General features: G+C 38.5%; 1 protein-coding gene across 1 annotated transcript; it reads left to right on the top strand.

Annotated features, from left to right (window-relative positions):
* Positions 1–6,689: 6,689 nt before the first annotated feature.
* Positions 6,690–11,970, top strand: LOC306894749 (GTPase IMAP family member 8-like). Its single transcript, XM_079457495.1, has 2 exons — positions 6,690–7,274; positions 10,175–11,970. The coding sequence occupies exons 1-2, from the start codon at positions 6,833–6,835 to the stop codon at positions 11,386–11,388; spliced, it is 1,656 nt and encodes a 551-aa protein (XP_079313621.1). The 5' UTR covers positions 6,690–6,832; the 3' UTR covers positions 11,389–11,970.
* The last annotated feature ends 4,777 nt before the right edge of the window (positions 11,971–16,747 follow it).

The following is a 16,747-nucleotide window of genomic DNA, read 5'->3' as shown; positions in this document are numbered from 1 at the left end:
ACACACACACACACACACACACACACACACACACACACACACACACACACACACAACAGAGCCGAACAGAACCTCAGCTGAGCCGATCCAACAGCACCAATGAGAAAACACTGCTGCTCAGCTCAGACGACGAGTTCTGACACACACACACACACACACACACACACACACACACACAGGCTCTGTGCTAAACCCTAGTGAGCTGTCTTTGTAGATATCATCTTAACACGAAGACTGTCACAAACAGAACACTATAAAACTATGAGGCCTGTTGAGGTGCGTCAAATTATACACATCCTACGACAATGTCACAAACTCTCCATGGATGAGCCATTCCCATAATGCACTGCAGACAAACTCTCTTCTATGTTGAGCGGAACACATATCATAATATTGTAAAGACGGCAATATTTGTGTGACACATGGAGTCGTTTCCTATATACAACATCTCAGATCATTCACCTTTTTCCACTTTGACTCTTTACTAGTTTCTCAGTGTGTCTCAGCTGCTTATGTAGACAGTAGAGAGTGAGACAGCTCACTAGAGTTTATAAGTGATATTAAGAAGGATGTGTCTACAGATCTTTACATGTGTATTCCAGAGTGACGTTCAGATATATTCATTCTGTCAAGTGTGTGGATAATAAATAAACTACAGTAGCGTCTGATCTCATGGATTAATGTGACAGTGACTGATTGAAATGAAACAAACCCCAGCAGATCTGATGTCAAACATTCACTGATGCGGATCAAGATGAGTTTTTATTTCCTTTGGTTTATTAAATCACTGGCTCTCTGTACACCTCCATGTTTCTCCTCAGTGAGACCAGCTTTATTCCTGTTTAATTATAGAAATATGCTTGCATTTAAACTCAATTGAAGTTGTATTGTTCTATAGCAGTTCTACAGTTTACAGCAAAGCGGCTTTACAGAAAACACTTTATTTTTAGCACAAAATGTAAAGACACAGAATACACAGTATATAAATAAAGATTGAACGCAGCTGACTTCACACATTAAACCAGTGGTTCTCAAACTTTTTTGGTCATTCCCCACTTTAGACAAGAGGGAATTTTCAAGCCCCACCTGCCCCCATTGCCCCAACTTAATGCTAATGAAATGCGCAACAAGCTTATATGTTCCAATTTATTGAACTAACAAGTAGTATCAGAGTAACAAGTTGTATCTAAAATACAAACTATATACATCAAATAACAGAAAGTTCTAAAATAATGAAAATAAAAGTGCAGCCTTCTCATAATAACTTGCATGACATACAAAACAATAGAGAAAATAAAAGTGCAGCTGTGTCAAAATTTCTACTAATTTCAAAAATAGAAAAGATATAAAAGTGCCATTTTGAAATCTGTAAAAAAAACATTTAAATATGGCTGCGAAAGTTTGTTCCGTTACAATTAATATGCCGATGTCATGTTATTTTGGTACTTCGGTTCCAGGTTACGTTTTTCTCGGGGTCTCATATCTAATGTTCTTTTAATATAGACTCCATGTAGACTAGTAATGATTACCCCTTAATGTTTCCATGGCGACGCGTCATATTTGTCACGTGACACACTGCAGCCACACCTTATGACAGATCGCCTTAATTTCCTTTTTTTATTTCAAAATATTCACAAACTTGCTTACCACGTCATCAACTATCTGATATTCCGATTCTCAAAAATGTGTAAGTGAGTGTGTTTGGTCATTTAAAACCTTTATAAATAATCTTGATCTATAACGTTAGATGGGTCTAAGAACAACGCGCCGTAGAGCACGAGCTCGTGGTCACCAGGTTTCTGTCTGTCATCAGTTTCTCCCGAAATACATGCAAGAAAGTGGCCGGTGAACTCCGAGAACTTTAACTCTTGTAAACTTTATAGTTACTTCCACTATGTCTGTCTGATGTGAATAACACACGTCGTCAAATTATATTTGAATAGATTGTTATTGCTGCTTCCACAGACACGAGTGTGTATCTTACAAACTCCAAATGTATTGTTTTACTTGTGCTTATGTGTATTTAAATGGCTGAAACCTAAAATAAACATTATTAGGTTGAAAACACTGTATAGTTGTGATATATGACAGCGCTGAGCTCGTCCGTCTCTGGCTCAGCGCAAACCAACGCGCGAAAGCACAATTTGAATCTGGTAGTTATGTCACGTCACTGAACATTCTCAGGGGCACAGAAAAAATCTCATATATGGGACCAAACCGGATACCGCTCAAAAGGATAAACATTTCATTCGCAACCATGAACACAAAGTTCCGGAAGATTTGATCTCACGTTACCATATAAGGCATATAAAGGAAAATGTCGTCCCGTTTCGCGCGCCCCACCTGTCACGTCTCTATTCCCCACCAGTGGCGCGCCCCACAGTTTGAGAAACGCTGCATTAAGCGTTGAATGTTAGGCTGTGATGTATATAGAGAATGTTTGTTCAGTGTCCACAGGGCGGCGCAGGTGAGTCGCGCTGCAGTCGTGATGGCGCTGTGTTCGGGTTAGATTGACTTCAGCAGATGTTTGTGTTCAGACTTCAAGCGTCAGTCACCTTCATGTCAAACTGAATTTAAATGATCGTGTTTACTTCATGATTTCAGTGAACTTGCGCGTGCATGCTTACTGTGTAAAGTCCTTCTTCAGAAAGAAGACTCCCGTCACCCCGTTATGTGCTGAAATCTTTCATCTGTTTTCTGTTGTTTTTGCTCTTTTTCAGATTCACCACAAAACCTCTCGGCGTCGAGTAAGAAGAGTTCGTGTCACTGTGGTCACAGTTATTGAGTTATTTGGGCTCTTCTCTGTTTATTCTCGATCGATTGTTTTTTCTATATAAGCATTTGATTCGATCTCGAAGAAGTATTCATGTTATTTAGAAATATTGACGAAAATACACAAGGAAACAGCAGTTTACATTATCATTACATGTTTACAATTTGAAATCTGTTTTAATAATTGACGACTTTTAATAATATAAGAAAAATATAATATAATGTAACAAAACATATTTGAGCAAATGTAAATAGAGACTTTTCTGAGGTAACTATGCGCTACTTTTTGCGTGATCGGTCTTTCCACTTACGTGAGATATTTCCATTTATTCTGTGAAAAGGCGAAATGTACTTATTTTTTAATTTCGCAATGAAACTTAATCAAAATAATTGTTTTATATTTAAATGAACATTGATGGCACTGCGCATCTGGCAGACATCTGTTTGATATTCGGTCACTACATCTCTGTGACGTCATATATACAGTACCTCTAGATCTGTGACGTCATATATACAGTACCTCTAGGTCTGTGACGTCATATATATACAGTACCTCTAGATCTGTGACGTCATATATATACAGTACCTCTAGATCTGTGACGTCATATATACAGTACCTCTAGGTCTGTGACGTCATATATACAGTACCTCTAGGTCTGTGACGTCATATATATACAGTACCTCTAGGTCTGTGACGTCATATATATACAGTACCTCTAGATCTGTGACGTCATATATATACAGTACCTCTAGATCTGTGACGTCATATATATACAGTACCTCTAGGTCTGTGACGTCATATATACAGTACCTCTAGGTCTGTGACGTCATATATATACAGTACCTCTAGATCTGTGACGTCATATATACAGTACCTCTAGATCTGTGACGTCATATATATACAGTACCTCTAGATCTATGACGTCATATATATACAGTACCTCTAGATCTGTGACGTCATATATATACAGTACCTCTAGATCTGTGACGTCATATATACAGTACCTCTAGGTCTGTGACGTCATATATACAGTACCTCTAGGTCTGTGACATCATATATACAGTACCTCTAGATCTGTGACGTCATATATACAGTACCTCTAGAAGACGTCTGTACGATGTGTATGATTTAGAATGGATGTAAAGCAGCTCTAGCAGATGATTTACAGATCTCTGACAGATGTACCTGTGCTATCTGGGATGCTTCGTCATGTCTCTGTCCTTTTAGCTCATTGATTTTCACTGCACATAATGTCATGCACAGTGTTATTTTCTTTCACTAATAGTTTGTGTTTTTTGCAGAGAGAAGAAGCAGCATGTTTACACCTCCCAACTGTATGTCAAATGTATACTGTATATATTGCCTTAAATGTGACATCACATATGTTGAACAGGCTCAATGATTCTATGAGTTGCACAGTCATCTGTGTATTTTCCATAAAACAGCAGAATATTTGAATGCAGTGAGAACAAATATATTTAAGTAAAAATGATGTGTAAATATTATATCTATGATGTGTGTCTGTTGTGTTGCAGTGAGGATTCTTCTTCTGGGTAAAGATGTGTCTTCAAACAGTCGAGTGGGAAACGTGATGTTAGGAAGATCAGCGTTTGAGAGTGAATCTTCTCCAGATGATCATCACTGCTGTGAGAGAGTCCGAGGAAAACACATCACACTCATCAACAGTCCTCATCTGCTCCAGCTGAACCTCTCGTATCATCAGATCACAGATGGAGTGAAAGAGTGTATCAGTATGTGTGCTCCTGGACCTCATGTGTTCATACTCGTACTGCAGCATCATGACTTCACTGCACAGGACAGAAACAGAGTCAAACATGTGCTGAATCAATTCAGTGAAGAGGCCATGAAACACACAATACTGATGACTACTGATGATGAAACATCAACATCTGTGTTAGAGAATGAATTCATTTATGAGTTAACAGCAGAGTGTGCAGGAGGACATCTTCATCTGGACACTGACGGATGGTCCTCTATATCCCACAGGCTAAAGAAGATACTAGAAGAAAACCATGATGAATATCTCACATGTACCATATATGATGAAATGGAAGAAGAAGGATCATCAGCGGATGAAGAGATGAGCAAACCCTTCAGATCAGAGGAGGAGCGAGACGAGTCTGATGTAGAAGAACAAAACAGAGACGCTCAATCAGCCAAGAAGAAATCTCCAACTCATCTGCACCGTTTACCCTTCATAGGACGCTATTGTGAGTGTGTTTCCACAACATTTATGCACTGTGTTCTGACATCATGAGCAGATATGATTTGTGCAAAGAGCACATGTCACTTTTCGTAAGGTCAAGTCAACTTTATTCATAAAGCGCTTTTTACAATTTTCATTGTTACAAAGCGGCTGTACATGAAACATTTTGACTATAAGCTAAAAGGTGAAAACACACACACACACAGCGTCCATAACCGAGAACCACACACCCAAGATAAGGAGAGAGATACACAGGTCAAATATTAAACAGACTATCAATTCCTATATGCAGTGTTAATTCAATAAAACTTTAAAATTCTAGCAGCCCCTCCGGAGCGTCATTTTGTGTTCAATTATTGTTTAATGTGTGATTGCGGATTAAAAGTAGGCCTCATATAAACTACTCTGGGGTGCCATTTGTTAATGCCATCTTATTACACGGCTAGTTGGAATGCTTGATTCTGATTGGCCAGTCGCAACATTTACAGGTTTGTTATTCCCAGATAACAACCTCTCAAAACTAATAATACACAGTAACACGGATGCAGCAAATGATTTTGACAGGTTTTTTTTGACAAATTAAATATAAATAAGTCTTTTAATGACATATATGACATTATATTTACAAATGAATAAACCAATTTGCCTGTTTGTGTCTTACTTTAAAACTGAAAGTAAACCGCTTTTTTTTCTCACAGAAGTTCTGCATTCGGTAAAAATGAGCTAATAAAATATTTCAAATTCACATTTCATGTCCAGTTTTTTTCTCATGTGTCCAGTAGTCGTGTAATAAGAGGGATAATGTACAAGCAGCCGCTGTTATCATGAAATAAACCCCTTCAGTGAGACATTTGAACTGATATCTCCAAAATTGCCAGTCTGAATTGGTAATTATTATAATAGCTTGTTTTTGTGCTGCTTAGTGAAAAATATCTATTTTTGGCAAACAGTTGCCTGTTTTTATTCATGTAACATTTAATTAGTAACATTAAAGACTATTTTGGGGGGATTGGGGTTGTGCGAGTGCAGTCTTCCTTCTTGTTTGTCGATGGCTGGTCACATGTCTGAATCATATCTCTATATAATGTATTTTAGCATTCATTACTAATAATGCGTTCATACTCTTACAGTGAGTAATACAGAGCTGAGTTCAAATCACGATCACCCATGCAGTAAGTTACATAAATAAAAGAGAGGTTTCAACATCCAAATAAATGTTGTAATGAAATGTGTTTTTGTTGTTGTTTAAGGAGGAGCAAAGTTCACCAGCCAACAGAAACTGAATTTGGTGTTGTGTGGAAGTGATGAATCACTGAAGATCTTCATATCCAAACTCATAAGAGGAAAAAACAAAAAGGGAAAGAGTGTTTCACGTGAAAGAGAGAGTGTTACGGACACAAGACACAGAGATCAATGGATACAAAATACGGATGGTTTATTAACAGATACTTGAAAACTGGTATGCAGGAAGATAGGACGCTTGCTTCTGGGAAATACTGAAGACAATGGAGACGAAGAGCAGGTAAGTTGTGCGGTGGAGTCCTTAGGGCTTGTGCAATACAAACGAGATCGGACGGTGACTGTGAGTTTGCATGGGGTTTAAATGCTGATGGTGATGAGGTGATGATGATTTGCAGGTGTTGGTGATTAGTACTCTGGTGACGTTGCTCGTGGTGCTTGTGAGTGAATGGAGTCTGGCATGCTTGTGACAGAGAGAGAGAGAGAGAGAGAGAGAGAGCAGAACCGTGTGTGTGAAGAGAGAAGCGGCGGTACATGAACGTCTGATCAATGTGGTGAATCTTCCAGCTCTGACTGGACTCTCAGATGAAGAGATGATGTGTCAGACTCTCAACTGTGTGTCTCTCTGTGGTCCTGGAGTTCATGTGTTTCTCATCATCATTCCTGACGCTCCGCTCACTGACGAACACAAAACAGAACTGCAGGAGATCCAGAGAATGATCAGCTCAAGAATCAACCAACATGCCATCACTGTCATCATCAAAGACAAGAATATAATCGGTCGACTCTTCAGTAAAATCAATATTTTTCTTTCTTCTTCTTCTGCTGATGTGGAGACATCTCAACTGTTTGGAGGCAGTAGGTTTGTTTTGGAGCGCAGCATACAGATAGCATCACTTCTTCAGGACGTGGAGCGTAAGAGACAAGAGAACAGTGGAAGATGTTACACAACATTCATGTATCTGCAGGCTCAGATCCAACGGGAGAGAAACAAACACACAGCTGAAATAGAGAAACTGAGAAGATCAGCAGCAGGTATGAATGACCTCATGACAGTTTTGCTCCTCGTAGATCTAACTAGAGATCTTTTTAGAGTCCAGCTTCACTTCCCATCAGTAACTTATTAAACCTGAAAATATCAGTCAGTAATGTGTACATACAGTATAATAAATTAATATATGATCAATGAAATGTAATAAATGCATAAAACTCAGTAAGGGTTAGTAAAGAGAGATAATAAATTAAATAAAACAAGAAACAAATGTTTGTTTCTACCCAGATCAGATCTATCACTACTGATGTTATATTGCAAGTTTTAAACATAATGATTATGAAGATGTTTAATGCCAATAGATGAAAAGTGTGCATTGAATTAGAGATTTCACGATTCTGAAATTTGACTAATGATTCATTGTCTGATAAATAATTGTGATTATGGCGATTAAATGTCTGCTTTACAGATTTGACAGTTACAGCGATGTTCGTACAAACTGTCGTACATTTTTGCAGGATTATTTAATTGAATCCTTTCTAAACAGTAATTTGCATTATAACACCCGTCTACACCAGACGTGATGCAATATGACAATAATTCTACATTTTATGGACACAGAATGTGGAGCGATGCGACTAGAGCTGTTGAATATAAGAGTTACGACACTTGATCTCACCACCATGTGGTCACGTGCTTCCTCGAGCGCCCAATAGTTAAAAGAAATACTGTCAACCTATTTATATGGATTTTAGCGGGACAGAGAACAGCAACTGTATTTGCATATACTTAGCTAAATATTAGCACATTGTGTACACTGATTATTACGTTGACAACATTCATAGCAGCATTTTATCTTGGGAGTAATATGGGGCCAGTTGTTCAAAGGTAAACTGATCAGATTTTGGTTATCGGATTGGATAGAATCTTGAAAATGGGTCTTTCAAAAGAGAAAGAAGGATTCTGAAATCAGATTAGATCAAGGAATCAAATCCTAGTTTTAATCTGGATCAAACCTTCAGTTTGTGTTGTTCAAAACTTGTCAGAAAGATTTGGATAACTTTGATCCAAATTCATTATCCTGATCCCAACAGGAGGATTTCAAGGTGGATTCCAGGAAGAAAATGTAGTAAAACTTTAAAATTGGTCAAGTAATACCTGTGTATATATTATATTTTACTTTATATACTTTTATTTATATGTTGTGCCTGATTTGTGTAACCGTTGTAACAGTGATAAAGTAGACATAGGTTATCGATTAAGCAATTTATTTTAGTAAAAATACTGTAAGTAAAAATAAAAATAATCTTGTCCCCATGAAATAATCCCCCTAACAGATTTCAATAACAATCAAAAATAGCATATTCCATTTTTTCTGACATTCATCACCATATATTCATATCAAAGAAACAATCATCAGACATGAGCCTGTCAAAAATAATGTCTAACAATTGCATCCCTAACTATACATCCAGTCAGTCCCTCATTCTGACAGAACGCCAGAGGTTGGTCTGGTTCTTCAACAGGCTCAGGTGCATCATAAACATCATCACAGAAAGGGACATTGTGTCTGGTAGCGATGTTGTGCAGGACGATACACGCAAGTATTATGTTGCGTTAAGCGTCTCTTCAGAACTCCATTTAAACGCTCAATTGTACATCTTGTTTTGCAATGAGCTATGTTAAAGTGTCCTTTGTCGAAAATGAATGGTGATGCCTTTGAATCCCTTCTTAGGCGAGAAGCTCAAAGTGCAGAAGCACAGATACTCCTGCCAGAGGAACAAATCAATCTGACCAAACTACAGCAAACTAAAGCGAAACTTCAGATCCGCCTCCTAAAAGCAGGGCTTGTCTCAGCTAGTCTCTCCTCCTCAGATGAAGAACATTCTTTATGTTGTTAACTATTGGCCATTTAGCAATTTCTTCAAAATATCCACAATGTATTGTTAATGTATAATTGTTTTTATTGTTTGTGGCTCAGATGAGGGTCATATAATAAACAACCACTGCCATTAATAATTGATGTTTGTAATAATGTTCCATAGAAGGGAAGGAAGGAGGCGGGCCCCGGCGAACATTCAAACACAAACTTTAATTAAATAAACAATAAACACGGAAGTAACTGATCGACAGCCACCTCACGGTCGACTGCCGGCCATAAAACATACACAAACTAAACATATGTCCGGGCCCGGTCCTCTCTCGTCAACAGTCCTGCCGAACATCCTTTTAAGCTCCCAATCTCCTCCGTGATAAAATGCGGGACCCGCGTCACGGCTCTCGTCCCGCCTTCCTCACCACAATGTTATAATACGTATAATATTTTGTCTCAAAATAAAAAACACTTACAGTGTTGGTTCTTCTACCTGTTCTTTACATTGCTGGTAGCCCACATTGTGATACGTTGTCCCATTTAGAGCACCGGTTATCCAGATTTTATAAATCTGAAAACTGTGTATCTAGATCAGGGTGATCCAGTCCAATATTGCTTTGAAAAACCGGTATAAAAGTAAAACGGATTACCTCATCCTGATTAAATGTTTTGAACAACTTGCCCTTGAATATAATATCAGTCTTTGTGTTTAATTTACTCGTCAAAATGTAAAAGCGTGCAGTTATTTCACCAACGGTACAGTAAATGCGTTTGAGAGACAATGAAAAGAATGGGTTTAAGGGCAATGTTTGGAACTATCGGACGCTCCATGACGTGAGTTATTCTTTCTCTGGAGATAAACGGCTCTGGATGCGACAAATGTCTTGTTCTTAAAGGGTTAGTCACGTCACTTGCGTCTGGTGTAGACAGGGTACTACATTAATGATGCATGAGCACCATTCACAGTGTCTTTACCTGCATTATATTTTTTATCCAGGTTAAGTAGTACAGAAAATATATTTGTTTGAAAATGAATCCATGAATATTTAGAATTTCTCTTGTTGTCATCAGGTGTAACACACAGTGAAGATGATGATTTGAGGATTGTGTTGTTGGGTAAGACGGGTGCGGGAAAGAGCGCTTCAGGAAACACAATCTTGGCAAGAAATGCTTTTAAATCCTTACTGACTTCAGGCTCGGTGACCAGAGAGTGTCAGAAAGAAACCTCTGAATATAAAAGAAGAAAGATCACTGTGATTGACACTCCAGGACTGTTTGATACTGCCGTTGATAATACTGACACCAGAAAAGAACTTGTGAAGTGTGTCTCAATGGCATCTCCTGGACCACATGTGTTTCTACTGGTGCTTCAACTGGGACGATTCACTCAAGAGCAGAAAGAAGCTGTGAAGATGATCCAGGAGACTTTTGGTGATGAGTCCACAAAGTACACCATGGTGCTGTTCACCAGAGGAGATGACCTCAGAGAAACAACGATTGAAGACTTTATTAAACCTAATGATAGTTTACGGAGCATCATCAGACAGTGTGGAAACAGATATCATGTGTTCAATAATAATGAAACCAAAGATAATTCACAGGTTTCTGGTCTTCTAGATAAGATCGACTGTATGGTGGCAGCAAACGGAGGCAGTTTCTTCACCAATGAGATGTTCAAGCTGGTGGAGAAGAACATCAAAGAAGAACAATACAGAATAATGAAAGAGAAAGAAGAAGACAACAAGAGAAAACAAGAAGAACTGAAAGCCAAATATGAAGCAGAAACCGAAAAGATGAAGAAGGAGAACGAGAGAGAAAGAGAAGAGATGCAGAGAGAACTGAGAAGAAGAGAAGAAGAGTTTAAGACGAGAGAAGATGAGATCAAGAAAGAAACGGATGAGAATCTACAAAAAGAACTGCAGAGAAAACTGGAAGAACAGCAGAAAGACTTTGAAGAGGAGAACAAAAGGAAAGAAAAAGCTCTAGAAGAACAACAACAGAACTTCATCAGATACCTGGAAGAGAAACACAAGAGAGAGACACAAAACCTTAAAGACAGAATTCAAAGGGACACAAGAGAACAAGCAGAATGTGAATATCTTCAAAAACTTGCTGATGAAGTGTCTAAAGCCTTACAACACGCTGAGAAGAAACTCCCAGGACGCTCAAAGCTGGCTCGTGACTGGAGTTTTTATGGAAGTTTTGTTGGAGCAGCTGCTGGAGGTTTGATCGGTTCTGGTGCAGATCTTGTTCAATGGATCATCAGCAAACAGTTTGATAAATGAGCAGATATTAAAGTAGAAATCAAACAATAAGTCAAGTCAATGTAGTTTATACCCACATCAAAAATGTAACGTGAAAGATGCTAAAAGGTAATAATGAAAGTTTTGTGAGAGCTTTTGTAGCAGGAGCGCCACCATCTTTCTTTATTCCAACCTGTGACGTCATTGGTTTGGGGGTCTTGCCTGAGTTCATGAGTGGTGTCAGTAGTGTGTTGGTCCTTTAAAGAAAAACTAGTTGTATATGTTACATAATGTTTGATTACTATGGAAATCAATTTAATAAATACAGTTAACTTGACTGTAAGATACAGTATATGTACCCATAATACCCAGAAAACCTTGCTTTGTGTGCTGATGGGATTGCTAATGTGTTTCCTTACAGATGTCAGACTTCTCGTTCCGGTCAAACAAATGAGTCTTGTCTGCAAAAATAAAAATTTTGATATTTAGATTTTATTTATCCAATAAAAAAAATACACATACATTCTTTTCTCTGTATTTGTGAGGATTTTGTGATGAGGTATGAAAAACTAGCAGAGATTTATCTTCATTGTTATGTTATCAAATAAATAATAACACAAATGTATATGTTGTTAGCAGTTTGTTTTCAAAATGTTTGCTATGTCACACCACAGGACACATGTACGGTTTATTCATCAAATACACTGTATTGAGAAAAGTAACATGTTCTTATGAACAGGTTTAACAACTTTAGTCATTTCTGGGAGAACAAATGTGAATGCTTCAGGATGTTATAATATTCTATTGTGTGCAGGGCTCTGTTCTATTCAAACATGTCGTTGTGTGCGTCTCAATCAGCTACTTGTTCAGTAGTCAGGGCACTGATCATGGAGTCGGCCATTTTAAAGCTGTCTCATTACATTTGTTCACTAAAAATTCCCACAATGCAACGCAAAAGTTATGGAACATCAATGCTCACTATGTTCTCTTAATGGAAATCTTGTGACATTTTTTGAATCCGTTTTACCGAAATTGCACGAGCCAACTTGATGAAACACGACAGAAATGTGTGTAAACACACATTGCTTGACAGGCAGTGAACACAATTTACTTAACAACCAAATCTGTGCACTGATATGTAACTAATTATTATAATATTTAAGCGTTTCTCATACAGTCTCAGTCGAGAGGGACAGGTCTCCTCTGATGTATCACAGCTGCACTCAGTGACTTTAATAATAATTATTGAGTAAATATTTAAGAATATCACAGAGAGCTTATTAAATGAGATAAAACAAATTGCTTTGTTAAAAATGGTGAAGATAAAAAATTTCACTTAGAAATTGTTAGCATAGAAAAATGACAGGAATTATCAGTATCGGCTCATGCAATGTACGCATGCTTAAACTCACATGCACATATACTAAAAGCATGTGATCTTCCTAAATGTCCCAAGTTCAAAAAGCCTGTAAAAATTTGTGAAAGACTATCTATAGCCAATATAGACAATGGAAACAGAATTTCTTTTTTAATAGTGATCTTGACCATAGGTTGTGCTATAATTCACACTGATTATTCATATTCACACTCCACAGAATTCATCAGCGTTGGTTTGGTTCCGATCGGGCAAAAATCCAGGGACTAGTTCATTTTTTTTTCCATAAAATGCAAATTAGCGGGGAAATTTGCATACCGGAAATGAAATCGGAGATATATGTTTTTTAAGTTTTGAGCCAATTTCCTTTTGAAATTTGAACACTCCGAGAGTTTTTATAACACTGTGTAAGTATTAAAAATACAACACTTTTAAAAGTGTTTATTTAACTCAATTTAGTGTGGACCTATATAATCCCCGAAAAAGTGTTGATGTTCACACTGCAGGTGACAGCGACTTCTGAGGCCTTCTGATTGTGCCTTCTCCTCCTGTGCTGGCTTGTGCCCACAGAAGTGGTGTGGATTCTTCGAACCTTCGCCTGTTGAAACGTTAAGTGCCGCCGGCCAGTGACGATTTCACTCTTCGTTTGGCTTTGATTAATGCTAGATCGGTAGCTAATAAGATGTTTTTGCTGAATGATTTTTTCACTTCACGTGAGCTGGATTTCATGTTTTTTACAGAAACCTGGCTTCAAGCTGGTGAGTCAATTTCTTTCTCTGAACTTTCTCAATTTTCTTCTTTCCTCTTGATAAATATGAGCTAAAACAAGTAGTGGACAAACTGTTGAAGATAACTTTTCAGCATTAGTTAATCTTTGTTAAAGTTAGTTAGGGCTAATAAAATGCAGCTGTTAATGTTTTGTTCATGTTAGTTCACAGTGCATTAATAATGTTAGCAAGATTTTAATAATGCATTAGTTGTAATGAGGAAGCGGAGTTCGACGTGGAATCCATTTGCAAAGGATTTATTGAGCAGCAACAGAAACAATCAGATATCGTACACAGGCAGTGGGTCAATTCCAGGAAATCAGTCCAATCAGGCAGGCAAATCAGAAGGGATAGTCCAGATAATCAAAGACAAACAGGCAGAATCATACACGTGGTCAGCAAACAGGAAATCAAAGGGAACCGCTCGGTAAGCAGTGTAACTGGCAATACTTCGCAATGCACGGATGTAGCTTCTCTAAATAGTCACAAAACAGGAAGTCAAGATAGAAGCAGCAAAGGGAGTGGATCTCAGTTAGTATTCAGAGGATGGCTCCCTCTGCTGGCGTGGCATTACATAGTAAATGTTTAAATTAACATTAACAAAGATAAATAAATGCTTTATAAGTGCAGTTCATTATTAGTTCATGTTAACTAATTAACTAAGTTAACTAATAAACCTTATTGTAAAGTGTTACCGAATCAGTTGACCTTTAAGCTAGTTCTTTTACATCTTCCCGGCTAAATACAATTATGTTTTAATTATATTATGATGATGAGCCGTTGTATTATTGTGAAAACATTATTTTGATAATCACAGTAAGAATCACATATTATTTTGTAGCAGATCTGAGTTTTGACTGATGATGTTCTCCCATTTTATTATTATTAGGCTATTAGCCTACCTTCCCCTTCAGTCGGTCTCTCGACGTTTTGTAGAGAGACTGACTGGGGGTTTGATCTTGAGAACCTACCTTCTCCAAGTTAATTAATTATTAAACACCAATGGGTTTGGCAAATGGCACACGCACGCCAGTCTCCGCTTCCTTTATACATACGAGTATAAAGGAAGATGGCAGCGGTCATTCACTCTTCCTTTGTTCTTCGGAACCTGTGTTGGCACATGCTGTCAGCTATTTACTCGACTCCGATACTTTTTACACTGCTGGATTTACGACGTAGAGCAGCGGACTTCTCCTTTCGGTGGACTTCCCCTGGGTGTTTCGGCAGAAAGCTACAGACCTTAGAGGTAAGTTCCCTGTGTCCTTGGGTGCGACAGACAGGAGTCTGACGGCCATGATACCTGTGTCACTTGCTTGGGGCTCAAGCATGCTGAGGCAGGTTTCACTGATTCGGCATGTCCTGTGTGTGCGGACATGGCAATCAGGGTGTTGCGGTCACGGTTGGCTACGTTCTTTTCGAGCACTGCCACCACCCCGTTTGCTTCCCAGGCGTGTTCAGCTACCATTTCGGCGAGGTTGACCGCTTTGGCGAGTGGCGGGGGTAAGTATAGTTTTAAAGAGTAGGAGTTGTAGGAGTATACATATTCAGGGGAGCGCAACGATGGGTGTTATTTGTGATCTTATGTGGTGGTGGGCCGGTCTGGGCCAAAATGCCAGGTCCCAGTCCATCCCTGGACCTGGAGAACTATTTGGACAGGTTCCTGGAAGCCGCAGGGGAGATGGTCCTCGGGGAGGGCAGAAGTGACAGCGTTGTTCAACCGAGGCCTAAAGGTCCCCCTATCACCAGTGGAGATGAGGAAGCTGAGATCGCTGGACTTCGAGGGTGTGATCAGGTTCGCCATAAACCGACCGGAGCCCAGGGTCTCAGTCCATCTGAATTATCCAGCTCCGTTGGCAGCCATCCCTTAGGGTCACAGCCTGGAGCTCGGGGTCGTGACCACCGCTGCACTATTAGCCTCGGCCCCTGCTTCCCCACCAGCCAGCCTGCATGGCAAGCGAGGGAGGATAGAGTCCGTGGGGTACCCAGCCGGTTCTCCATCCTTTCCGTTGTCAGTGTTTTAGTTTCCCTAAACGTTTATCACTAGCGTCTGTCTTGTCTCTTGTCAACCTTTTCCCCCCAATTGTGTACTGGTGTTTTTATTCATTTATTAGATATTATTTATTAGAATGATTTAGCTTAGTCTATAAATACCATGTACTGTGCGGTGTTTTATCTTTCTGTGTTATTGATTTTCTAGCCTGGTGGCAGAATCATGACAGGGCCATGTGTTTTGTGTTGAGAGAAACATATTATTGTCAGTCATGACACAATATGCGTTCTCTCCAGTCTTATCTCTGGCCCCGCCCCTCTCGTTTCCTCGTTAGCTTCCATTAGTGTTTCATTCCCCACACCTGCCTTGTGTTAATTATCTTTTGTTAGTTTTCCCTATTTAATGCCCTAATGTTTGCTGTCCTGGGTGAGTTCATTTTGTGATTCCCCGTGCTGGTATGTGCCATGTCTTGACGGTTAAAGAAATTCTCTTTTCTTTTGGTCATGTTTCCTGAACCTGTTAGTTGTGTTTTCTCTTTTTAGGTTTTTATTCATCTTACTTGGTTTTGCCCCCCTGTTGGGAAGTTTTTATTCTAGTTTTAGCTCGTTCCTTGTTTTTCCCCATTGTGGGTTTTTTTTGTAATAAAATTCTGTTCAGCACAGCTGCCTGCACTTGGCTTCTGCCTTCTCATATCTGTTTCTACAATAAATAAATGTTTTCTGGTTTTGATTACCTGTTGAAAGTAATTGAATCATTAATAAACATCGTAAACGAACAACTTTTCGACAACCTTTGTGCATTTAGTGTTAAAGACTGATCAAAAGTTTGATGAATTTATCTTGGTAAGCAAGAAAAAAATGCTTTGGATAAGCATCATTATCTGAAGGCATTCTGGAGGGCAACGGAAGACATTCAGAATCTGATCAGGTAAGCAACATGCTTTGAAAAGTGACATAAGATATGAAATATACAATAATAAGAAAAAACAACATAAAACCCTGAAGTCTCCAGTCTGACAGCCTATTTTGCATCAAGATATTAATGCATCTGCTTTAGAGTAAAAAAATAACGAATAAATACATTTATTAAGCAGGTATTTCGTTAAAATCCCCTTTTTATTTAATCAGTTATAATGCATCTGTAAATTACTTACTAATCATTAACTAACAAATCTATAAATGCTTTATGAATGGAACCCTAATGTAAAGTGTTACCAAAAGAAATAAACAATTGGAGAAAACATGAAATAACAGAACATTAAACAAGACT

This window comes from Barbatula barbatula, assembly GCF_947034865.1.
Source record: "Barbatula barbatula genome assembly, chromosome: 5".
NCBI classification, from domain to species: domain Eukaryota; kingdom Metazoa; phylum Chordata; class Actinopteri; order Cypriniformes; family Nemacheilidae; genus Barbatula; species Barbatula barbatula.
The sequence above is the reverse complement of the archived record's forward strand: the minus strand, read 5'-3'. Positions and strand labels throughout refer to the sequence as shown.

Bases quoted from the DNA above. Each gene is read 5' to 3' on its own strand.
- LOC306894749 (XM_079457495.1), top strand. From the start codon at position 6,833: ATGATGTGTCAGACTCTCAACTGTGTGTCTCTCTGTGGTCCTGGAGTT. The intron at 7,275-10,174 runs GTATGAATGACC...TGTTGTCATCAG, and splicing joins ACTGAGAAGATCAGCAGCAG to GTGTAACACACAGTGAAGAT.